Source organism: Trichechus manatus, unplaced genomic scaffold (assembly GCF_000243295.1).
Source record: "Trichechus manatus latirostris isolate Lorelei unplaced genomic scaffold, TriManLat1.0 scaffold00270, whole genome shotgun sequence".
Taxonomy (NCBI): domain Eukaryota; kingdom Metazoa; phylum Chordata; class Mammalia; order Sirenia; family Trichechidae; genus Trichechus; species Trichechus manatus.
In genome coordinates, this window is record NW_004444206.1 from 559,059 (window position 1) to 585,469 (window position 26,411).

General features: G+C 36.9%; 1 protein-coding gene across 10 annotated transcripts in view; it reads left to right on the forward strand.

The window, feature by feature from the left end:
- Positions 1-26,411, forward strand: part of TRPC4 (transient receptor potential cation channel subfamily C member 4) — a 331,985-nt gene that overhangs the window by 51,534 nt on the left and 254,040 nt on the right. For 8 of the 10 annotated variants that reach the window (XM_004389953.2, XM_004389954.2, XM_004389955.2 and 5 more), the window contains one exon: positions 25,932-26,336. In XM_004389953.2, coding sequence (XP_004390010.1) covers positions 25,959-26,336 — 378 coding nt within the window. In that variant the 5' untranslated portion in view covers positions 25,932-25,958. Of the gene's footprint in view, positions 1-25,917; positions 26,337-26,411 lie in introns of those variants that run through there. The other 2 variants (XM_012559568.1, XM_012559569.2) reach the window with 2 other exon arrangements.

Here is a 26,411-nt window from a genome sequence, read left to right on the forward strand (position 1 = left end):
GTCTTTGCCTGGTTTTGGTATCAGCGTTATGCTGGCTTCATAGAATGAATTTGTAAGTGTTGCTTCCTCAGAGAGATTTTTAAACCTCTTGTTAGTTTCCCTTTGACCTTCCAATGCAGCAGGCCTCTCTACAGCTCATCAGAAAGTTGATTTATTTGCGTTATGCTTTATAGTGGGGCCAGGGCAGAGCCTTTTCCAGATAGAGGTGGGTGTGATGAGGGAAGAGGAATCCAGGTTTCTTGCCCTCAACCAGTTGGTAGTCTTTTAAATTGTTTCATGTTGCTGATTTTTTTTTTCCATAAAAAAGGATACTACATGTTACAGTTATTATTATTATTATTTTTCTGACAAAGGCTGAAAATAGTGACATAAAAACATTTATATTTCAGTGTATTGATTGAATTTTGGTCATTTTCCAAGCCATATACTCCCATGAAGTGTTTGCATGGGAATCAGCAGCTCTTCTAGGTAGATATAGATCTAGTTGGGTGACATAAAGGATCAAGCACTTGACTACTAGCTGAAAGGTTGGCAGTTTGATCCCATCCAGCGGCACCTTGGATGACAGGCCTGGGGATCTGCCTTCTGCTTGTGAAAGCCTTGAAACCCCCATGGAGCAGTTCTGCTCTGCACACTTGGGTCAACATGAATCAGAATCAACCCTACTGCAACTACCAACAACAACAGCATGAATATTGATGTCAATCAAGAGGGGTTTCATGGCCAGGGAAAATTGTAGCAAATGTAAATAAATAGATAAATACAAATACATAGCCCAAACCAGTTCTGTCTTTTTTTTTTCCCCCCAAATACAAAATTGTTTGTAGTTTATCTAGGGTAAAGGAAAATAGTTTTTCAGACATGCTAATGTATTACAGTTGCCTAATAAATTACTCATTACTTGAGTTCTAAATGCCCAGTATTTATGGTTGCAGCTGTATATCTGGCTTATTCTGGTATTAATAATGGTTTGGGGAAACAATACCAATCACAGTAAAAGCACCAGATTTTAGCTTGCTTTTCTTTCGTCTTTAATTAGATTCAGTCATTACCTTGCTCTGTACAGTAATTTCAAGAGGCAACCTTTTAATTTGTACTTAAATTGAAATTAATGTATTGAAATCACACTGTGTAAAATAGTCCTTTTGATAACAGTACAATGTACCAAAGATGAGGATGCAGGAAAAAAGTCCACTTATTAAAGCTGAGTTGTGATATTCTTGATTGTTGGATTTTCTTATATACTAGCAACCTTATATAGTTGCACCCCTGTGATATCTTCTCTAGAATCCACATATACTTTCTGTTTAGAAGTTTTTGTTTTTGTCTTTTGTCCAGATAAATTCCCATTAGGCTCCTAGCTGAACTCATCAAGCTTCCATGTTTTCCCAATGTTATGCTATGAATTTATTCTTCATCTTTATCTTACTCTACCTTTGTTTCAGTGACCTCTCTGATTCTTCCAATTTTATTTAGGAACATATTTACTTTGGTCGCAAGAACTATACCCTCTTTCTCAATAAAACAGTGTTTAGACAGTGGAATTTCTCACAAACAAGGTCACCAAGAACTCTACACGTAGGGACTAACAGAGAGACTTCGTTATCGGAGCATTTGTGTTGACATTAGGTCAGCTCTTCTGACTTGCTCTCATACTACTCACTGTAGAAATATAAAGTTCAAGACCCTTGACGGCAAATCATCAGTCACAGGTTTCAGAATTTTGGATGTCACTTCAGGAATATCCAGACTATTTTAGTACTATCCAGAATCCCAGCTAAAAATGTATTTTCTTCTAAAATAGTTGAAAAAAAAAAATCCACATCGTACAGAAGAACAAAATCCTAGGGTCAGAAACTGCTGACAGAAAGGTCATCCCCCAGCCTGGCACTGGGATCTTGTGCCTGCTGAAGGCAGTCTGCACATAGGCCGCCCTTCTGTCAATGGAGAAGAAAGCCATGGGCCGGTATTCAAGTGATAGATGTTACTGACTCACCAGCATGTCAGTGACGGCTTTACTATAAAGGAGATGAGGTATCTCTAAAAGCTAGTAACACCAAAGACGTGCTTACTTTATTGTATAAGTGGATGAGTGATTTGCCATTGATTTAAAATGGAAATAAGTTGCCCGTAACATATTTGCTTTGCCAGAACTCACCGTCATTTAAGTTATACACAACCCAAAGACCATACTTCCTGCTTATAGGACAGGAAGTATTAGCAGTAGTATTCACTACCTCATATGCTAAAATAGTGTAAAACATTTTCAATAGGAGATAAAGTAGGAATCTGAATTCTTTCACACAAATAATATTCTGAGGACATTGGATAAGAAGGTCAGCATGTCACCTTCCAGATTTGAAATTCTAAGATCTATTTGTGATATGTGTATAAAAATTCATGCAGTGTAAAAATAAAATAGCAACTGTTTGAGAGTATCAAAGCAATCTTTGGCAATTAAGAATCACATATAATTGATTTCTTATTTACAGTTAGCTAATACAGTTCTTAGACATGTCCTTGTGGAACTATTTTAGTTATCATTTATGTGTCTTTATGTGTGAAATCATTTGGACATATTACTCCCAGACCTGTTTTCTCACCTCTGAAAGGATATACTTCCTCCTGGGAATGTTAGATGCATTTATATATGTGAAAACACTTTAAAATAGTAAAGCATTATGTATATATTAAAATTATGCATATATTTATTATTCACTTTGCCTATCATAGCTTTTTTCAAATTACCAAATGTAATATTACTTACTTTTTAGTACTTAGCACATTTTATTGTTATTGTAGATTCACAAAGCTAAATTTGGAGAAATGTGAAAATATTTTATAACCTGTAAAATACAATGTAAATCTTTGTAGATAAAACTATTTCTCTATAAAACTAATGCCCCTTTCTAAATTAGTCATTGATTTGTTAGTTATTTTCTTTTAATAAAAACAGACTTACACTTTCCATAATTATTTTCAATTCTGATAGAAAAGCTAAACAGTATAGGGGTAAAGGTTGTGGGGCCTGGAACCAGACTGCCTGGATTCATACCCCACTGTTACCACTTACTAGCTATATGACTGTCTTAGCTACCTGATGCTGTCATAACAAAAAAGCACCACAAGTGGGTGGCTTTAAAGAACAGAGGTTTATTGTCTTGGCATTTTGGAGACCATAAGCCCATATCAGGGCATCAGCTCTAGGGGGGTCCTTCCTTGTCAGTAGCCCCAGGACTTGCCTGGCATTCCTTGGTGTCTGTTTTCCCCCATGTGCATCTCTGTGTCTATTCTGTTCATTTTATAAGACACCTCTCAGAAGGGATTAAGTTTAGGACCCACCCTACACCTGCATGGCCTCATTAGCATAACAAGAGAGGTTAGGAATTCAATACACATTTTGGGGGAATACAATTCAAACCCTAACAATGACCTTAAGGAAATTTCTTAATTTCTCCATGTCTCAATTACAACGTTATACTAATGATTCTTCTCCTTCAAAAAAAAAATGCCAAACCCATTGCCACTGAGTCAATTCCAACTCATAGCAACCCTATAGGATAGAGTAGAACTGCCCCATAGGGTTTCAAAGGAGTGGCTAGTAGATTGAAACTGCTAAGGTTTTGGTTAGTAGCCAAACTCTTAACCCCTGCGCCACCAGGGCTCTGCTCTTCTTCAAGTTGTGAAAATTATATAAGAGATTGTATGTAAAACACATACACTATGTCAGTATGACTAAGTATGCCTAGAACATACTAAGCACTCAACGAATGTTAGCTTCCATTATTTTTATCCTTCCCCGGAAGTATCTAACCAGTTCCCTCCTCCAGTATAATGCCTGCTTCCTAATATGTAAACATTTTCTTAAACATCTGGACCATCAAGAATCTTCCTATCTGGATTTAACTTTCCAGACAGTTTTGCATGTGGCTTGTGATTTGGAGTCTCTAGATGTAGTCCTTAGGAGCCAGAGCCAGGAACTGATTAGCCAGAGGGTTCTCAAGTCCATTGTGAACAAGACGTCCATCTTGATGCCCTTTTTAATGCTCCACTGCATACCTCTCGGATGTTTCTCCCAGCACTGCAGCAACATGGACCTTCATTCTGAATCCAGGATGGAATAAGCCAAGCCCCTCCCAACTTTGGAGCCTATGCGCCACCTCTTCCCTCTGCCCGAGCCTTTGTTCCTTTGATCTTCTCTTGGGTTACTCCTTTTGTCATTCACATCCCAGTAAACATTTCTTGAGTACAGTAATGAAACTACAATAGTCACATGGGCCCTTGGTATCATATCACTAATTGTATTTATATGCACTGCTGGATAATTTACATATTTTTTTTGTTAAGTTTGTTCTGTTTTTGCTTCCCCACTACTAAGATGCAAGTTCCATAAGAGCAGGGACTCTATCTGACTTACTCATTCATTGAAGAATTCACAGCAATGCATTTCTGGAAAATGCATTGTCAGTGCTAGCATTGTGCACCTGTTCATCACCCAGGGATGTAAGAATGCAGTTGCTGTTTCTTTTATTTAGAATGTCTTTCCTCAACTTGGTTATCTCCAGCTCAACTTGGTATACTTGGTTATCTCCCTCCATCTGAAAATCAGGACTCCACTCGAACGGCACCTACTCTTGGAGAACTGTCTGACACTTCCCACCTGTAATACTTGCTAGACACTCTACATATTTATTGAGTGAACAAATGAAAAAAATTGTTTACTTCAAAGAAAATGACAGAGCATTATTCATATGCTCAGATATATACAGAATATCGTTCTCACATTTGTCTACATGGAAAAACTGTACCCATTCACTGAAAGTCGATTTTGTTTCCTTTTTTGTAAATTCTTTAAGCCTCACAGAGGAAATATTAGTCTCTTTCCCTCCTGTGTGCACCTGTAATGTAGACAGGCCTTTGTCAAGTTGATTTAGTAAGAGGGACTGCATATCTGCTGTACTCACGTTGGGCTCCAGAATTGATGACAGTTTTCTGATGGGGTTTACTTTATCCAGCTCTGAGGGGGTATTCTTTATTTAGGTTTTTATGAATTATGAATTGAAAATTACTGGTGCAGTGGTTAAGAGCTCAGCTGCTAACCAAAAGGTCTGCAATTTGAATCCATCAACCACTCTTTGGGAACCCTATGGGGTAGTTCTACTCTGTCCTGTAAGGGCCACTGTGAGTCAGAATCAACTAGACAGCAATGGGTTTATATGCTCATATTATGAGATAAGAACTTCCTGATTTTACTATATAGTTAACAAGCATATATATATATATACACACAAAAAAGTATAAAAATGTAAAATATGTATTGATTTTTAACAGTTGCTGTTAGCTAGAAACATGGAGGAAGCCTTTGGTAGATGTGACAAAATGCAATATTTCTGGTGAAGTCTGGTTCTGCTTTTGACAACTGTCTTAGCTGCCTAGTGCTGCCATAACAAAAATATCACAAGTGGGTGGATTTAAAAAACAGAAATTGATGTCTCAGTTTGGAGGCTAATCAGTGCTTCAGCAAGGCTGTGCTGTCTGTCCCTGTTGACTCTAAGGGAGGATCATTCCTTGTCTCTCTCAGCTCTTAGTAGCCCTGGACATTCCTTGGCTGGTAGATGTATTTTCACATGGCATCTGTCTTTCCCCTGTGTGGGTGACTCTATTTCCAAGTCTGTCCTCCTTTTTTATATGACACCACTCAGAAGTGTTTAGGATTAGGACCCAGCCCACTCTGATATGACTTCATTATCGTAATTGATAAGATCTTCAAAGAAAGATCCCATTTTCACTCAACAGGGTCACATTCATAGATACAGAGGTTGTGACTTCAACATATCCCTTGGGAGGGCACAATTCAACCCATAACAACAACCTATTTATCATCATTTTTTATCCACTTTAGTGTTCCATATTTTTCTGCTTTGGAATGATCTCTTCTTTGTCTAAAAGTTTCTAACACACATTATAAAAATACATATTCTCCGTCTCAGTGACATCACTGGGGCTGATGTCACCCAGTGCAGTAACTCGAGGCATCAGCCCCATCCTTGGACCTTCTCTGTACCAGACCATACAGAATCCTTAGTAATGTTTTACTCATAGAACAATATGTGATAGAGTTGTAAATTGCTTAAGTGTAATATTTCTTAAATTATATGGATACTAATAAAATATTTTGTCTTTCTGCATCGAATTAGAACATTATTAGTAACTGAGTGGAAGCCCTTTTTGATTTGTCTCCTTTTCCTTTAATTACTACTTCATGCTTGGAAAACTTATTGATACAGGTTCACAACTACTAATTATCACAATATTGTAGCTAAAACAGAAAATTTGACAAAATCAGCAACTATAAAAACACTGGCAGCAACAGCACACTCATGCTTGTAGCGTGTGCAGATGAAACCACGTGATTCCAAGTGTTGTAATTGGGTAATAATGACAGCTCTGACCGGAGCAAATTAGAAAGCTCAAACAGTAAATTGGCATAGACTTTAGCCTTGTAGGTATACTGATACATGTAAGCTGGGCATATGAAAAATGTTTTTGTTGTTATAACTAGCTACAGGGATATTTTAATAAAAAATAATAAACTTCTACTGAAACACTGCACGAAAATGTTATAGACAGTCGTTTTGGTGTCAGCCCCTCTGCCAGGATCTCCCGGTGTGGCCCACACCCCTACTAACTGGAGAATTGCCAGGTGGTATTTAATATTGGTTGTTAGCAAAGTTGCCTCCCCTACTAGGCAGTGTCCTCCCTCAGGCCAGGGATTGCATGTCGTTGTTGTTTTAACAGCTTTATTCAGGGATAAATTACACACCATAAAGCTCACCCACTGGGATCATGTGTTATTTGTCTTTATATCCTCAGCCCGCAAAATAATCCAGGCCTGGCACCAAAAAAAAAAAAAAGCCTCAGTAAATCTTTTTTGAATGCCTGAACCAAGAAATGAAGGAATGAAGATTGCCAGTGGACTCCAAACAGATGGGAAATTGATGTATCCTCAGTTAACTAATTTGTCTTCAGGACTGATTCAGCAGATTGTGTTGCTCTCAGTCACCCTTATTCACTTTCCTTAAAAGGGATGTGCTCAGATAAAAGGCATTCCGTCATCAAAAGTACCAAGAATCTGTGCCTCCCTGCCTGAACCCACAGTGGATTAAGATAGATAAAACGCATGTGAAATTGTGCGCTACAGATTAGTAAATAAACACAATTAAGCCCCTGCATACCTTGCTTACTGGTTAATCTGCCCCTGATTAAAAGTAGTAAGAGAAGAAAGCCTTTGTTTATCATTTTTACCTATTGGCTTTGGTTCTAGCTTGTAGTCATGAAAACAAGTCAAGTACCATTTAAGCATGAGAATGCTGCAAATAGGGACAGCTAAGGGTTCCATTTTACCAAACAGACATTTATTTTGTGATTAATGAGTGTATATTTTCTTATTAAAATTTATTGTGTTCTCTTTATCAAAACCTTAGAAAATACAAAAAAAGAACACAAATCATCAATTACCCACAGGTAACCTTTATTAAACTGATGTCTGATGGATCTTGGCTGAAAGCAGAGAATACCAGAAAGATGTTTACCTGTGTTTTGTTGATTATGCAAAGGCATTCGACTGTGTGGATCATAACAAATTACAGATAACTTTATGAAGAATGGGAACTCCAGAACACTTAATTGTGCTCATGATTATATATTTCCTTTTCTTTGAGGTGGCTGTTCACTATTTCTGTTTGAATCTTAGTGGCTTTTCTTTTGTATAGTATGTTTTAATACTAAGGATTTTCAAGTACTATTGTATGCATATAACATCTTTCTGATAGTCATTTCTCCACTGTTCTGTGTTTAGAAAACTCTTACCATTCAAAGGGTAGACTAATATTTACTTATGTTTTTCTGTTATTTCATTTGCTTCACTATTTTGCTTTTAAATCCATTAGAATCCACTGTCACAGTACTGAAAAATTATTGTTCCCAAAACTTCTAACCAGTTTTCTGAAGTTCATTTTCTTTACATTTCCCACCCTGATTTTTCATACTTCCTTGTTAATATATGACGCTGCACTATGTATTAAATTGCTCTTTTCTCTCTATATATGTATCTAACTGCGTGTCTCTTTCACACACACACACACACACACACACACACTCACCCCTCCATCACCATCACCCAGGCCACCATAATATCTTTTCTTGGACCTCTGCAATGATCTCAATAATCTCCTAATTGTGCTTTCAAAGTGTTTTGTTTTTTAATAGAGGGATCATATACTTACAAAAATTCTATTCATGCCTCCAGATTTAAACATATTATGCTGCTTTCACTAAAAGATTTATTTCTTTTAAAATACACACACAAACAGACAAATTCTGAAACGAGAGGTCAGCTATGGACTGCATGATCTGATTTGCAGGATCTGATTGTGATGGGGCACTTTGAATATATTTTGCTATGGAATGAGTTGACATGAAGCTAGGTTATGCTGTTGCTGTGAGCTAAGAATGAAAAATGAGCTCATGAAGGGCCGTGAGTGCTCAGCAAATAATTGACATTACGCAGTGGCGTGATCACAGGCTTTATTACTTACACAGCAATTAGGATGAAGAGGAACAGGGTAAGTTTATCATGGGGTTGGTCTTCCTCAGACCCTTGTCCCGGGGTGAGATGACTAGGAAACTTCTTTCACACACAGCCCACGATGTGTAGTAGGCAAAAGACAAAGGGACAGAGGGACCTGGGACATCTAATATACTTTAGAACAAAGCAGTATATGTGCTCAGTGCATGCATACAGCGGTAAGAGGAAGGGGGCCTTTGTTCAGGCACAGCTGATCTGGTCGTCCTCTTACCAGGAAGGTGTCGGTTCAGGTGCAGACAGCATACCATTCTGTGACCAGGGTGCGTAACTGGAAAGGAAATTCCTTCCTTTTTTATCTATAAGATTAATTTTGCAAGCCTGCATTTTTTGATTAATAGTACAGTGGGTTAAAAGTCACCAGGAGAAACTGCCTCCCCTGAGGTACATACTTAGTACAATTAAGTCGTCATGGAGAGAGTGGGAAGCTAAAGTCACAACTGCTACCCCTGCACTTGTCTTTCTTTGTCTGATCTTGTAAAATACTATTTGAAAAAAGTGTTGTGTTTTTTCTCATGTTTCTTCTTACTGTTGTTTTCTTTATGACAAATTATGCTTTCATTGTCAACAAGACAAGCAGTGACATCTTTAACATAATGAAAGATGTACAAGTGTTCCTGGTACAGTAATAGCAACATATGTGTAGGTGTGAGTGTGTGTGCATTTCTGATAGAACGTGATATATGTATTCCTGAAATTCCACAAAATCATAGAAAATAATGGGGGTTATGGGAGAGAAGGGCTGGGGAAGATCACTGCAAAAATATTTAGTCACAGCACTAACAAAAATATTAATACTCCCAATAAAATGCGAGCAGACATTTATATCTCTATGAACATTGTACCCACCATCAGAATCTGAGAGTTTTGCATTAAACTTAGGGGTTAATGTTTCCTCTTTCCTGATATAGACTCTTGAGAGTACTCATGTGGTTTATTGGCAAATGGTCTCTTAGTTTGCACTCTTACACAATCCCAAATGAATCAGCAGCCTGGGTGATCTTTAAAAAACAGAAATTGAATGATGTTACTCCCCTTCTTAAGGCCCATCAGTAACTTATTACGCTTAGGATAAATTCCAAAATGCCTGTCCTGCATACTTTGTCCTCTGCCTACTTCTTCGGATTAGTCTGCTTTACTCTCCCCCTTACTCACTGTATTCCATTAAAACTTGTCCTCTTTCATATTCTAGAATACATAATTTTCTCACTTGCTGATCCCTTTAACAGTATGGCTTTCTCTTTCTTTGTCATATAGTCAGCTTTAATCAGCCTTTTACCATCTTTCAAGTCTCAGATAGGCTCCCTCTGACCATCACATCTGATTTAGCTCTCCATATGTTCCTCCTCCAGCCATGTTTATCCATCTTATCTCATCTCATCGTTTGTGGCCATCATCACTATTATCAAAATTTATAATTACTTCATTTGCTTTTTGAAATTATTTTTGGGGATATTCTTGGTGATTATAAACTTTACGAGAGCAAAGATACTGACTCAACTTCCCCATGGTATTGGTAATATTTAGTATACTAATCTTGACATAAGCAGCCCTGGTGGCGCAATGGTTAAGTGTTCAGCTGGTAATAGAAGGGTCAGTGGTTTGAACCCACCAGCCACTCTAGGAGAACTATGTGGCCATCTGCTCCCTATAAGGTTGCTATGAGTCAGAATCAACTCGACTGCAATGGGTTTGTTTGTTTGTTTAATTTTGGCATATAGTTGTTGAATAAAGATTTTACTTGTTATGTGCCAGGCACTTTTCTAAGCAATTGGGAACATATCAGTGAGCAAAAAAGACAATAGCTTGTCTATGTAAACCATAGAAAATGTTATTCTTCTTTGACTACCTGTACTTTCTTTATAATGTAGTGTCCTTCTAGGTTCAAATATGATCTCTCTGTGAGCAATCTTGTGAGGCCATGTATGCATGAGATTACCATTATTCCTTTATGCATTTAAATGATTTTAATGAGATATAATCTACTTTCATAGTTGTTTGGTGAGGTTCCCTATATTCTAAACAATACTTTACTGTATTCTTGCCCCCAAATTTGCTGTTAAGAGGTCTGATGTTCTTCCGATTCTTTATCCTTTTTATGTATTAAACTCTAAAAATATCACCAGGCAATCTGATAAAGCAAATCTAAATTTAAGAGAACTCACAGCGGTAAGGGAGAACTCATCCTTGAAATAGTTTTTCAGTGTCTCCAAAACAGGCCATCAGTGGAGGATATTTATAGAGATTTCTGGCCTGTGCACAAGTGGTTTAAGGTGATCTTTCAAAGTGGGGAAGTGATTGGGCTAGGGAAGTATTTGGAATTTGTGTGTTTAGCAAGATAAGTGTTTGGCAGAGAGTCTTGATGGGTAAACTGTTGTTTTATAAGGGAGCTGCTTACCTAGATGGGCTTAATATTATCGCAGATAAACAGATATGCAGGATTTTTTTTTTAATTTTGTTGTGTTTTAGATGAAAGTTTACAGTGCAAATTAGTTTCTCATTCAAAAATTTATACACAAATTATTTTCAGACATTGGTTGCAATCCCGGCAAAATGTCTGCACTCTCCCCCTTTCCCTTTACACTCTAGGTTTCCCAGGACTGTTCCATCCAGGTTGCCTGTCCCTTCCTGCCTTCTCATCATTGCTTTTGGGCAGGTGTTGCCCATTTGGTCTCATATACTTGATTGAACTAAGAAGCACGTGCCTCATATGTGTTATTGTTTGTTTTATAGGCTTGTCTAATCTTTGGCTGATAGGTGGACTTTGGGAACAGCTTCAGCTCTGAGTTATCAGGCTGCCCAGGGGCCATAGTCTCAGGAGTTCCTCCAGTCTCTGTCAGACCATTAAGTCTGGTCTTTTTTTGTGAATTTGAATTTTGTTCTACATTTTTCTCTTGATCTGTCCAGGACTCTCTATTGTGGTCCCTATCAGAATGGTCAGTGGTGATAGCCGGGCACCATCTATTTCTTCTGCGCTCAGGCTGGTGGAGGCTGTGGTTCATGTGGTCGCTTTGTCCTTTGAGCTAATATTTTCCTTGTGTCTTTGGTTGTCTTCATTCTCCTTTGCTCCAAACGTGATGAGCCCAATAGATGTATTTTAGATGGCTGCTCGCAAGCTTTTAACACCCCAGATGCTACTCTCCAAAGTAGAATGTAGAACATTTTCTTTATGAACTATGTTATGCAAATTGACCTAGATGTCCCTCGAAACCATGATCCCTACATCTCAGCCCCAACAATTCGGTCCCTCAAGGTGTTTGTATGTGTCTAGGAAGCGTCTATTCCTTTGCCATGGTCAAGTTGTGCTGACTTCCCCTATCTAATGTGTTGCCTTTCCCTTCACCAAAGTTAACACTTGACTACTATCTAGTCCATGATTCCTCCTCCCTACACCTCCCTTCCCTCTTAAGCATCAAAGATAGTTTTTCTGTGTGTAAACCTTTTCTTGGGTTTTTATAATAGTGATCTCATATAATATTTGTCCTTTTGTGATTGACTTATTTCACTCAGCCCAATGCTCTCCAGATTCATCATGTTGTGTGATGTTTCTCAGATTCCTCATTGTCCTTTATCATTGCTTAGTATTCCAATGTGTGTATGTACCATAATTTGTTCATGCATTCATCTGATGATAAGCACTTATGTTGTTTCCATCTCTTAGTTATTGTGAACAGTGCTGCATTGAACATGGGAGTGCATATGTCTATTCATGTGACGGCTCTTATTTGCTAGGATATATTCCTAAGAGTGGAATTGCTAGATCATATGGTATTTCTATTTCTAGCTTTTTAAGGAGGTGCCATGTCAATTTCCATAGTGGTTGTACTATTTTACATTCCCAACAGCAGTGCATAAGAGTTCTAATCTCCCTGCAACCTCTCCAATATTTCTTATTTTCTGTTTTTTGATTCGTGCCAATAATGTCAGGGTGAGACAGTATCTCAGTGTAAGTTTTATTTGCATCTCTCTAATGGCTAATGATCATGAGCATGTCTTAATGTGTCTTGTTAGCTGCCTGAATGTCGTGTTTGATGAAGTGTCTGTTCATATCCTTTACCCATGTTTTAACTGGATTATTTGTCTTTTTGTTATTGAAGTATCAAGGTAGTCTATAGATTTTAGAGATTCGAACTTTGTCTGATATGCCCTAGCCAAAAATTATTTCCCAGTCTAGGTTCTCTTTTTACTCTTTTTTGAAGTCTTTTGATGAGCATGATTGTTACCATTTTAGGTTTTATATTTAGGTCTTTGATCCATTTTGAGTTAGTTTTTGTGTATGGTGTAAGGTGTGGGTCTTCTTTCATTTTTTTACAGATGGACATCCAATTTTGCCAGCACCATTTGTTAAAAAGACTGTTTTTTCCCCATTTAATGGACTTTGGTCCTTTGTCAAAGATCAGCTGAACATAAGTGGATGAATTTACGTCTGGGTTCTTGATTGTGTTCCATTGGTCTATGTGTCTGTTGTACCAGTACCAAGGTGTTTTGACTACCATGGATGTATAGTAGGTTCAGAGATCAGGTAGTGTGAGGGCGTTTACTTTGTTCATTTACATCAATAATGCTTTGCTTATCCAGGATCTCTTTCCTTTCCATATAAAGGTGTTGATTATTTTTTCCATCTCGTTAAAGAATGCCTGTGGTATTTGGATTGAGAATGCATTATTTTATAACTGTAGATTGTTTGGGCCAGAACTGACATTTTGACAATGGTGAGTCTTCCTGTCCATGAGCATGGTATGTTTTCCAATTTATATAGGTCTCTTTTGATTTTTTCCAATAGTATATTGTAGTTTTCTTTGTATAGGTCTTTTATGTCCCTGGTTAGATTTATTCATAATTATTTTGTCATTGAGAGGATATTATAAATGATATTGTTTTCCTGATTTCCTTTTTGAGGTTCTCTCTGTTAGTGTAGAGGAATCCAGCTGATTTTTGTATGTTGATCTTGTATCCTGCTACTCTGCTAAACCTTTCTGTTAGTTCCAGTAGTTTTCTCATGGAATCTTTGCAGTTCTGTATGTATATGGTCATATCATCTGCAAATAGATAGCTTTACTTCTTCTTTTCCAATTTTGATCCCCTTTATTTCTTTTTCTTGCCTTATTGCTCTAGCGAGGACTTCCAGCACAATGTTAAATAGCAGTGGTAATATAGGGCATTTTTGTCTTGTTCCTGTTGTCAGGGGGAATGGTTTCAGCCTCTCTTCCTTGAGAATGCTGTTGCCTGTTGGTTTTGTATAACCAAAACACCAAACCCATTGCCGTCAAGTCGATTATGACTCATAGCGACCCTATTCAGGGTAGAACTGCCCCACAGGGTTTCTAACGAGCAGCTGGTGGATATGGACTGCCGACCTTTTGGTTAGCAGCTGAACACTTAACCACTGTGATGCCCTTTATTATGTTGAGGAACTTCCCTTCTATTCCTATTTTATTGAGAGTTTTTATCAGGAATGGATGTTGGACTTTATCAAATACCTTTTCTGCGTTGATTGAGATGATCATGTAATTCTTCACTTTTGTTCTATTTAAGGTGGTGGATTACATTGATTGATTTTTTAGTGTTGCACCATTCTTGCATTCCTGGTATGAATCCCACTTGGTTATGATGTATTATTATTAGTATTTTTTGATAACAATACTGAATTCTATTGGCTAGAATTCTGTTGGGAAGTTTTGTCTCTGTATTCACGTAAGATATTGGTCTCTAATTTCCTTTTTTTGTGCTGTCTTTGCCTGTCTTTGGTATCATGGTTATGCTGGCTTCATAGAATGAATTTGTGAGTATTCCTTCCTTTTCTGTGCTCCAAAATAGTTTGAGTAGTACTGGTGTGAGCTCTTCTATGAATGTTTGGTGGAAGTCTCCAGTGAAGCCATCTGAGCCAGGATTTTTTTTTTTTTGGTGGGGAAGGTGTTTTTTTTTTCATTACCTCTTCAGTATATTCTCTTGTCATGGGTCTGTTCAGATTGTCTGTCTATCATAATTTGTGTTATTTTAGGTAGGTGGTGGGTTTCTAGAAATTTGTCCATTTCCTCTAGGTTCTCAAATTTGTTGGAGTACAGTTTTTCAAAATATTCTATCATGATTCTGTTTATTTCAGTTGGGTCTGTTGTAATGTCCCCCATCTAATTTCTTATTTGTTTTATTTGCTTCCTCTCCTGCTTTTCTTTTGTCAGTTTGGCCAGTTGACTGTCAATTTTGTTGATCTTTTCAAAGAACAAAGAGTTGGTCTTGGTGATTCTGTTGTTTTTCTGTTCTCGATTTCATTTATTTCTACTGTATTCTTTATTATTCGTGTTCTGGTGCCTGTGAACCTTTTTTTAAGTTCTCTCTATTCGAGTTTTAGGGCTAACATTTTGTTTTTGGCCTTTTCTTCTTTTTTGATGTGTGTGTTTATTGCTATACATTGGTCTCTGAGCATTGCATTTGCTGTGTTCTGAAGGTTTTGGTATGATGTATTTTCATTCACCTTTGATTCTAGGAATTTTTTGATTCCCTCTTCCTGCTGAATTCCTTTTGTTTGTGGATTTTCTTTCATTATTATAGATTTTGTGTTTTTGTTTCTTCTATTACCCAGTTGTTTTTAAGCAAGATGTTTTTTGCATTTCCATGTATTTGATTCTTTTCTGCTTGATCTTCTTGTTACTGATTTCTACTTTTTGAATTTTATTGAGCATTGCTTTGTGGCCTAAAATGTGGTCTATTCTGGAGAATGTTCCATGTGCATTGAGAAAGAATATATACTTTGCTGCTATTGAGCGGAGTGTTTTATATATGTCTTTGAGGTCCAGTTGTTGATTTTGGCCCTTACATCTTCTGTGTCTTTGTTGAATTTCTTTCTAGATGTTCTTTCTTCTACTGAGAGTGGTGTGTTGAAGTTTCCCACTATTATTGTGGAATTACACGTGTATTTCTCTTTTCAGTGCTGTTAGAGTTTGTTTTATGTATTTTGGAGCCCTGTCATTGGGTATGTAGATATTTATTAAAGTGATGTCTTCTTGGTGGATTTTCCCTTTAATCATTAATATAATGTCTTTCCTTGTCTTTTATGGTTGATTTGCCTTAAATTCTGTTTTATCCATGATTAGTATTGCCATGCCTGTCCTTTTTTGTTACTGTTTGCTTGATATATTTTTTTCCATCCCTTGATTTTTTAAAATATATTTATGTCTTTTTGTCTAAGATGTGTCTCTTGTAGATAGCATGTTGATAGGTCATGCTTTTTATCCATTCTGCTACTCTCTGTCTTCTTCTGGATGCATTTAAGCCATTTACATTCAGTATGATTATCAATAGATATGAGTTTATTGCTATCATATTGTTGTGCTTTTTTTGTAGTGCTGACATTTCCTTTGTTTCTCTTACTTGTCTGTGCTGAAGTCTTTTTGTTTGTGGATTTTCTTTTGTTATTATAGATGTTATGTTTGCGGAAAATCAGAGAAAGATTTTCTTCATTTTTTTCCTCCGATTTTTCCTCAAAGTGATGTACATCTGTTTGTCTTCAATCTCACTGATTTTGTCTTCCATTGCTTCAAATTTGCCCCTAAAACCTTCCGTTGAGTTGCCTATTTCTGAAATTTTGCTTATCTTTTGAACTTCTAGTTGCTCTTTTCATATGATTTCTAATTATTTTGATGTTTTGTTCTTTTATTATTTTCATGAATTCTTCTATTCCTTTGTGTTTCCCTTGATTTTGGCTTTGTTTTTGTTGCTTTTGTCTTTGTTTTTCATGATTTTGTCTGTTTTTTCCTTGGTTTTGTCTGCTCTTTCCTTGACTTCTTTCCTAATCTTTTGTAGAGTCCTAAATATTAGTCCTTTGAATTCCACGTCAGGTAGTTCCACTGCTTTTTTTCTACTACAAGGTCACTCAGCTCTGTTGCTCAGTGGGTCAGCAAGCCTAGCTCCACCAGTAAGTGCGAAGGCACTCCACTTCACCGGGAAGCCTCCTGCACAAAGGCACTAGCTCTCTCCCTCTGTGGGTCGGCTCCAGTGCTGTCTGTTGCTGGTCTCCTGGTTCTGCTGCTGCTGGTCCTCTGCTGCTTCCAGTCCTCTGATGCTTCTGATACTCGATGCTACCATTTCTCTGACACTGTTTCTCACCATCTGTGCCGTCTCCAGAGTAACAAGTCTTCTCACTTTCTTCTGAGTCTTCACCAGAATTGTCTTTGATGTCCATAATTCCACCAATAGTCTCTTCAAGGCAATCTAGGCTTTTACTCTTAGGCAGTTTAAAACTCTTCCAGCCTCTATCTATACACAGTTTCAAAACTGCTTCCACATTTTAAGTATTTGTTAGGGCAGCACCCCACTCCTGGTACCAAATTCTGTCTTGGTTATCTAATGCTGCTATAACAGAAATACCACAAGTGGATGCCTTTAACAAAGAGAAGTTTATTCTGTTATGGTCTAGTAAGCTAGAAGTCCAAATTCAGAGTGTGATCTCCAGGGGAAGGCTTTCTTTCTCTGTCAGCTCTGGAGGAAGGTCCTTGTCATCAGTCTTCCCCTGGTCGAGGAGCTTCTCAGGCACAGGGATCCCAGGTCCAAAGGATATGCTCTGCTTCTGGTGCTGCTTTCTTGGTGGTGTGAGGTCTACAACTCTCTGCTCACTTCCCTTTCCTTTTATCTCTTATAAGATAAAAGATGATGCAGGCCACACCCCAGGGAAACTCCCTTTACATTTGATCAGGGATGTGACCTGAGTAAGGGTGTTACATCCCACCCTAATCCTCTTTAGCATAATCTAATCTTGCCTCATTAACCACAGGCAGAGATTAGGATTTACAAAACATAGGAAAATTATATCAATCACAAAATGGAGGACAACCACACAATACTGGGAATCGTGGCCTAACCAAGTTGACACATATTTTGGGGGTATGCAATTCAATCCATGACAGTTAGTTTACAATCTTATCTTTTCTGGGAAAAAATTTTTCTAGAACAAACAACTAAGCCATGTTGACATAGCTATTCCTAATGATGCATGTGTGGTGCAAATGGTTTGCACTCAACTACTAACCTTAAGGTTAATGGTTCAAACCCACCCAGTGACACCATGAAGAAAACCCTGGTGTTCTGCTTCTGTAAAGATTACATCCAATAAAACTCTATGAAGTATAGTTCTACTCTGTCATGAGTTGGAATCAACTTGATGGCAATGATTTTTTTCAATGATCCGTGTGGTTGCAGTTTTCGTAGGGGTTATGCTTTTTTCCCCCTGTTTTTTTTTTCTACGAAGGAGTTGTTCTTATATGTCACTATGAATCTTTTCAATCTGAGATCTTACATATTTTTGTAATTATGAAGAAGTCTTGGTCATCAGTGCTAAAAACATTTCCTACACTCTGTTATTTTATTTTCACTTCTGCAATTGCCATTTTATAGATGTTGGCCTTACATTTTTATTCTCCATTTATTTTAGCTTTTATATTTCCCAAACTGGGAGAATTTCCTGACCTGAGCACTGATTCACTCTACTGTTGTTCAGCCAGTATCTCCAATTACTTTTTAATGAATTCTTATTCCTGAGTATTTCTCCTGTCCTCTACTATAATTGTGGAAAGATTAATATGCCTGTTTTAGGCTCCTGTTGTCTGGCACATTGACTCTACTTATTCTATTAAAAGATAACTCAGTTTTTTTCCTAGGATGTCTTGTGTTTCTTTGTGCACTCATATTCCTTTGGAAATACCAACCAAGTGACTAAATCCTTATGCCTTCTTCATGATTTAAGGTAGTAGGGGTGAGAAGCATTGTCCAGAGACGTCAACTATGCATGTGTTGATTTATACATATAGTTGTAATTTCTTGTATGGGTGACAAAAGCTTGGGATAAAATTGTGCAGAGCAGAAAATAAGTATGAAATAAAAGCATTTTGCACAGGCTATTTCATAGCTTAAAAGCTATTGCATGGATATTCAATTATTCAGTTTGGCATTCAATGGGCCAAGAAGTACAAACCAGTTTTAGGCAAACAATTAAAGGAATTTGACCCTATTTATTTTGTTCCTTTATCTAAAAGGGCAGTTGAATAACTGTATAAGTATAATCATCAAATCATTGATTTATTATCCAATCAGGGGCACTTACTGTTTGCTTTGGACTGTGCATGCTTAACTGTACAAGTCACAATCTTCTATATACGGACAAGTAAGGGATGTTCTAAACCTAAGAGATGCATCTGCCAGGTTTATGAAGACACATAAAAAGGGCCATATGACCCTGCCTAGAGAGCGAGAGAAGAAAAATTCTCAGAGGCTATGATACTTGAGATATGGTTTTGAAACTTGGCAGAAGTTGCCACAGGCTTAAGGGGAGGAAGTGCCTTCCAGTTGTAAAGAATAGTATGAGAAAAGACTTAGAACTGTAGTAGACAAGTAATTTGGTATTTTTCTAGTGTAAAGGTTTGCCAAGGGTAGTCTTGGGAGATATGTCTAAGAAAGAATTCAGAATTCAGATCCTAGAGGCATCATTATTCCATAAGTTAGTATTTTTTCTGTTAATAGTTATCAGTCATTGAAAAATTGTAAGTGGGAGAGTAATGCAATTATATTTGCATTTGAGAAAAATTAAGTTGGTAGCATTTTGACAGATACATAGGAAGAATCCAAGTATAATAGGAGCATGATTATTTAGAGTGATATTGCTATAGCCTATGTCAAAGACGATGAGGCATAAAGTAAGTCAACATTACAGAGAGGGAATGCTATTGAGCAGTTGAAATGTGACCTGTTTGATACAGAAACTGATTCTTAGTATTATTTAATTTTAATTAATTTGCATTTAAATCACTGCATGTTACTAAGGACTACTATATGGGACAGCGCAAGTCTCGAACTTAAGAAAGGTCTAGTCTAGCACCATGTATTTCATAGCGTGTTTTAAAACATGTGTGAGTTTCTTGGAACATTTAAAATAGTGAGTGGTGGATAAGAATAACTAATAAGACTGACAGATAAAGAAAAGAAGAAAGCCAAGAGAAGAACCCTGGTAACATCAAAATTTCAACTATGGACAGAAGAAAAGGAATGCAGGTGGATTATTTAGAAAGAGACAATGGAGAGGTTGGAGGTAAAACATTAGTGAAGAGTGTCACAGAATCTAAGGAAGGACAAGTCTCATTTCAGAGGGTTTGATGGAAAAGTTGAGTATTATAAGGCCTGAAAAGTACCAAAATCTATCTGGCAACTAGCAGGACATGATTAATCTTAAAAGAAAACAATTTCATTTGATGATGGGGATAAACACCGTGTAGTAGTAGTAATAGTTGTTGTTAACTGCCATAGAGTTGGCCCCAACTCATGGCAACCCCACGCACAATGGAACGAAGCGCTGCCTGGACCTGCACCACCCCCGTGATCGGTTGTGGATCGGACCATTGTGATCCACAGGGTTTTCAATGGCTGATTTTTTCAAGCAGATCATCAGGCATTTCTTCCAAACACTATGTTAGAGGGAGTAAGTGGGAGATGAGCTTTAAGTTTATATAATAAAGCAAATCAGAGATAGAAAGAATTGGCAGGAATATTTAGAATTTAAAGATAATTATATGGGAATAAGTTACATTTGTAGTTTGAAGGGAAGGAGTCAGTTTTCAGAAAGATGTTTAGAGAACAAAAGAAGGAGAAAACTGATGTAAAATTTTAGAGAAAGGGGAATGGATGAAAGCAGAAGCAGTAGGATTAGCAGCTGGAGGGGAGAGATCTTTTCCTTTGAATTTGGGGGGAAAAGAAGAAGTATATGGATGCACATCTTCTGACTCTCCGTGTAGAAATTCAAACTTCACATACTATCTGTATTTTCTAAAACATATGTTTTTAAACCCCACGAGATAAACACTAAATAAATATGTTTGCCCTGCTTATGCCATTCTTCTCAGTATGTGCATTGGGAGAGGAGGAAGCATATAGGTGTTCAGTGTTTAGTTTTAAGTTTGGTATTTGTTAAATTTTAAGGGCCTTCATTTTGAAAAGAAACATAACCATGACTTTCTTCTTTAAAATTCTAGGATGACATAATATTTTAGTTAGCAAAATGTTTTTCTTTTTTTTTTTTTCTTTCATTGAGTGATGTAACCTCATCTTCTTAGAATTTATAGAAGTGTCTCTAGAACCTTTTAAAGGAATCAAGTAGTACATTGTGGTTTCACAACATCAAAACACAAGAGAAAAAATTTGGCAGTTAATTTTTGGTTGAACTATGTCACAAAACATTTCAGTCTATATGTGTAAGACTTGTAACTACTGAAAACGAGCATATAGTTCTGCCAGAGGAAATTAGAAATAGTCTGGTATTTAGGGTGGTAGCAAAAATCAGAGCACTATGCTTTTTTGTGGCGTACGTATTATACCAAGGATTCTTGAGATAGTGTACTGTAGTTTGCACCTGGGTGGTGCAAACAATAAATCACCCAACTACTAACTGAAAAGTTGACAGTTTGAACTCACCCAGAGGTGCTTGGAAGACAGGCCTGGTGATCTGCTTCTGAAAGGTCACAGCCTTGAAAACCCAATGGAGCAGCTCTGCTCTGCACACATGGGGTCACCGTGAGTCAGAATCGACTCAATAGCAACTAACAACAACAAAATACTATAATTATAACAAGAAGAAAAGTCTGAATTGTACTGAATGTGAATAGATAATCTGGAAAAATGTTATTTGGTATTAGATTCCAGAAAAAGTACAAATGCAACTACAGCATGTGTAATAGTATTCTGAAGTCCATGGGTGGTGCAAACGGTTAACATGATTGGTTGCTAACCAAAAGGTTGGAGGTTTGAGTTCACCCAGAAGCACCTTGGAAGAAAGGCTTGGTGATCTACTTCTGAAAAATAAGCCATTGAAAACCCCATGGAGCAGAGTTCTACTCCGACACACATGGGTTGCCAAGAGTCAGAGCTGACTCAACAGCAACTGGTTAATAGTATTCTAACAACAACAATAAAAAAGTTGCCTTCAAGTCTATTCTGACTCATAGCAACCCTGTAGGACAGGGTAGAACTGTCCCAGAGGGTTTCCAAGGAGCGCCTGGTGGATTCGAACTGCCAACCTTTTGGTTAGCAGCTGAGCTCTTAACTACTACGCCCCCAGGGCTCCAACAACATGTTTTAGTTCTTATTTCTCATTGTGTTATGAGATCACACTGGTAGACATGTATCTTTCGACAGTGAACTAGGGGAATAAAAAAACAAACAAAAAAAATAAATACATAAAAAAATGATTGGGGAAGAGTCACTTTAGCTTGAAGGCACGTATACTCAGGAGTGGAGATTTCTGTATGTTTTCTTTCTTTCATGTTCTTTGGAATTCAAGTTCACGGTTCTTTTCACTGCACAAGTAAGCTTATCCTTTAGGGACTAGGCATTCACAGTTATATAAATATCCAGAACATTTTGTTTTCCTGTATATCTTTATATTGCTAGATAATTATGATTTTTATATTTAGTGACCAATTTTTAATTTGTTAGGATCAGTTTCAGGTTGTAGCTCCCACCACCTTTTCTATTTAAATCCCCAAGACATTCAGGGAAAATAAATTTTAGGTTAATTAAAAAGACGTATCTCAGGATTTGTGGGGTTTTTTTTCCCCCATTACGCTCCGTCTCTTTTCTGAGCCCCTGAAACATAACTTGATGAAGCAATCATTTCACTCCTGGTTTATTTGTTATAAAGGGGACATTGAAATGTAATGATCCATTAAATTCTATAATCTCATGGGGAAAAAAATCTTCTGTACCTCCAGAAATTTCATTCTGTAAAAGCAGCACCAGGAACAGGTTTTTATTGCCACAGTTTAGGTCAAGATACTTGCTAGACCGAGTCCGCTGTTCTTTTGCAGGCTTTCCATACACAGCAGGTCTGCAGGCGCTGATAAGTGTGTCAGCTGGAGACTCCTTCAGCCTTATCAGCTCCTCACTCGCTAGTGAAGTCGAACAGCACAGTGTAAAACGCTAAACTTGATTTTTGTCTTTCTGTTAGTACCCCTGCAGCTCACAGAATCAAAAGGACAAGTCTGTGTACTGAAGAATTATATAATCTTCCTTAAGGTTTTAGCCATCAGAGTTGTTCTGTACATGTGTTTTAATAGTTCCTCTTAAGTATTTAAAATGTATTTATTTTATGTATTTGAAGGTTAAATATATTCTAATTCTGTCTAGCTATCCTAATGTGAGTTTTCATATTTTCTTAAATCTAAGAGATTAGACAGGAGATTAGAGTTACTGAGATCCCTCTCTGAGCCCTGGCTCTGTGGCCCATTCCCGGGTGGGTGCATTTTCCACACTTCATGGATAGAGAAAGTAACGTCTCTGGCCCGTTCCATTTCATAAACACAATGCTTTCTTCTTTCAGTGTAGTATCACTTTTTAAAATCTACTTATGTGGTTTATATTGGTGGCATTTTTCTGGGCTAGGGATAGATTTTAGTAAGTCTAATTTCTTATTAACTGCCCCTCCTCCAGGCCCTCCAGTATCGGCTGTGGGGTCAGCTCGTCTGCACTGTTACCAGCGAATGAGCTTTGAAAACAGGAAGCCAAATGCAGTTCACTGTCTAATTCTTTATGATAAAAAAAAAAAACCCAAACCCACTGCCGTCGAGTCAACTCTGACTCATAGCGACCCTATAAGACAAAGCAGAAGTGCCCCATAGGGTTTCCGAGGAACGGCTTGTGGATTTGAACTGCTGATCTTTTGGTTAGCAGCCAAACTCTTAATCACTGCACCACCAGGGTTTCCAGTATCATTAATACAGTGAAACAAGTGAAATAAATTTAAAAATACAGTTGTTGCATTCTCTGGGCTGATTTCTAATCTTGATTGAGAAGGTGAGAAGTCACATGCAATACTGCTAGGATGTGTGTGAGTGCAAGTGTGTGCATGTGTTCATTTTAAGGTGTATTTTGGGTCTGCTACAGTCGAACAGTCTTAAGCAAAGACAGTATTGGTAGTATTACATTCAACTGTAAAAAAGATAAATTCATGTATTTCTCCCAGAGTCATAGGTAAGGACAAAATGAAAAAACAGATATAGAAGTATGTGTACTGCTAAAATAGAATCTAAATGCTAGTTATAATTATGAACTGTTTTGTTTGTAGCTCTGAGGAAATTACAGCGTGAAGGTCTCTGGCATTGATCCCGCACACTCTTATGGGTGCTGACTTTGGGTTGGGGACAAAGGTGTGGAGGGGGTGGTGACAGCTTACTTTCTAAGGCAAATATTTTAAGTTTGTCATTAATACATAGAGTGAGTCACTCAGAATCAGGTCATTAAAATGAGATGTGTAGCATCATAATGTCTTGTGTTACAGACGTTTTAATTACCCCGGAGGAATGTTAAGTTCTTGTTACCAGATACTGTGAATGCTACTCCAGATATTCTAGAATGAGTTAAAGCACCTCCAAAATACCAAAATTATATTCAGACTTCAAGCAAGTATTTTGCACATCTAAACTCAGTCAATTTAGAACCCAAATATTACTTTTCATTTTCCTCAAAAAATTTCTATTTCCATTTAAAGAAGTCACAACATCCCCAGACTACAGTGGTGATGATAAATTTATATTATGCTGTATAATTGGTCATTATACATTTAAGACATCTAATAAAATGTGGAACACTTGAAAAAATATTCTGAATTATGGGATTCCCATTTTTATGGTAAATAATCTGGATGTCAAAGTGCAATTTAACTACTTGACAGTTGAAATTATGATTAAATTTAGGTAACAAACAATGCATAATTCTCCAAACTAAAAATATATTCAATATAATGACATTTGTTAATGCAGAGCATGTGTAATCTACAGGGAAAGCATTCTTCAAATCAGATTCATTTACTCCTATAATGATCAAGTCTAAAAAATTAATTAAGATGAATATGTATCTTTAGGTACCCAGAATGCCCCATTCATTTTAATTTAATATAGTAAACATATGTAGAATAAGCATACGAGTTGAATTTCAATAACTTAGAAGAATAAAATAGTTCAGATCATAAGTATAAATCAAGAACTAACAACAATAAAGGAATCATATTCAAAGTCTCGTACATATTTTTCTGTAAATTTGTATCTCTAAGATGATACTAAATCAATATAGCCCCTAGCCACTTTGTTCTTATAAATTTATCTTAAGATGATCTTTATTTATTTGAAGTAATTTCATCTTCAACTCTATATTTACAGTAACTTCCAAATAAAAATAAATTTTATAATGAATACATTCCAGACTTGTGATTTATTGTTTCATGATGTAAAGGTAATAGAATTAATAAAATACAATTATGTTATTAAACTCTGTAATTTTTTCCACTGTCTTCCTTTGGAAATTGAATTGCTTAGAGTCATTTTAATGATTAATATCATTAGAATGCATTCTTTCCCCCTCAATGAATTCATTTACAAATGGAAAAATAAAATTATGTTTATTGCACTCAGTATAGTATTTTATTGAATATCATATTATTAATTCACATTAATTTTGATACTAACATTAAGAATAGAATATATGACAAATGTCAAATATTTTGACAAGATAGTGATAGTCCATAATTTTCACAGCAATCTTCATGATTAGCAAAACTTATAGTATGTATGTTTGAATATCGTTTGAATATCATGGTCCAGTTTTGGGACCTCAAAGAAAATAGTCTCTGATTTTCAAGACGTTCTTCCAAAAACTATTTGTAAATAACCTCTAAAAAATCTGCAGATGCATCCTCTAACACATGTTATTTTTATAGTGACTTTTAAATGTCTGGCCAAGTATTAACCTCTTTTTATTCATCTTAGATTAGGAAGTCGTAACTTGTGTTTCCAGGAGGCAATGGTGGTTCAGTGGTAGAATTCTCGCCTTTCATGTCGGTGACCCAGGTTTGATCCTTGGTCAGTGCACCTTATGTGCAGCCACCACCTGTCTTTCAGTGGAGGCTTGCATGCTGCTATGATGCTGAACAGGTTTCGGTGGACTTCCCAGACTAAAATGGACTAGGAAGAAAGGGCTGGTGATCTGCTTCTGAAAATCAGCCCGTGAAAACTCTATGAATCACAGTGGTGCATGGGGTCCCCATGAGTTGGCAGCTAACAACAACTTGTGTTTCCAGATAATGGAATAATTATTTAGTCTATTTCATTTGTTTAAGGAAAAAAAAGAAAACCTGAATTAGTAATAATGTTAGTATTGTTGTCATTGGCATCATTGTGAATGTGGAAAGAAAACGTGATGCATAAAAATTAAAAATCATACTGCTCCTAATACTCATGGTTTTTGTTGTTTGCATTTTCAGAGACAAAGAAATAGCATGACATGAAACATGGCTCAGTTCTATTACAAAAGAAATGTGAATGCCCCCTACCGAGATCGCATCCCTCTAAGGATAGTCCGAGCTGAATCTGAACTCTCACCTGCAGAAAAAGCCTATCTGAATGCTGTGGAGAAGGGAGATTATGCAAGTGTCAAGAAATCCCTAGAGGAAGCTGAAATTTATTTTAAAATCAATATTAATTGCATTGACCCTCTTGGAAGAACTGCTCTCCTCATTGCAATTGAAAATGAGAACTTGGAGCTCATTGAACTGCTCCTAAGCTTCAATGTTTACGTTGGAGATGCTCTATTACACGCTATCAGAAAAGAAGTTGTCGGAGCTGTAGAGCTGTTACTGAACCACAAAAAGCCCAGTGGAGAAAAACAGGTACATGTAAGAAACAATAAGAATAATAATATTGTTTTTAATTTATTTGCAGAAGATGTTGAAATACCCCTAAAT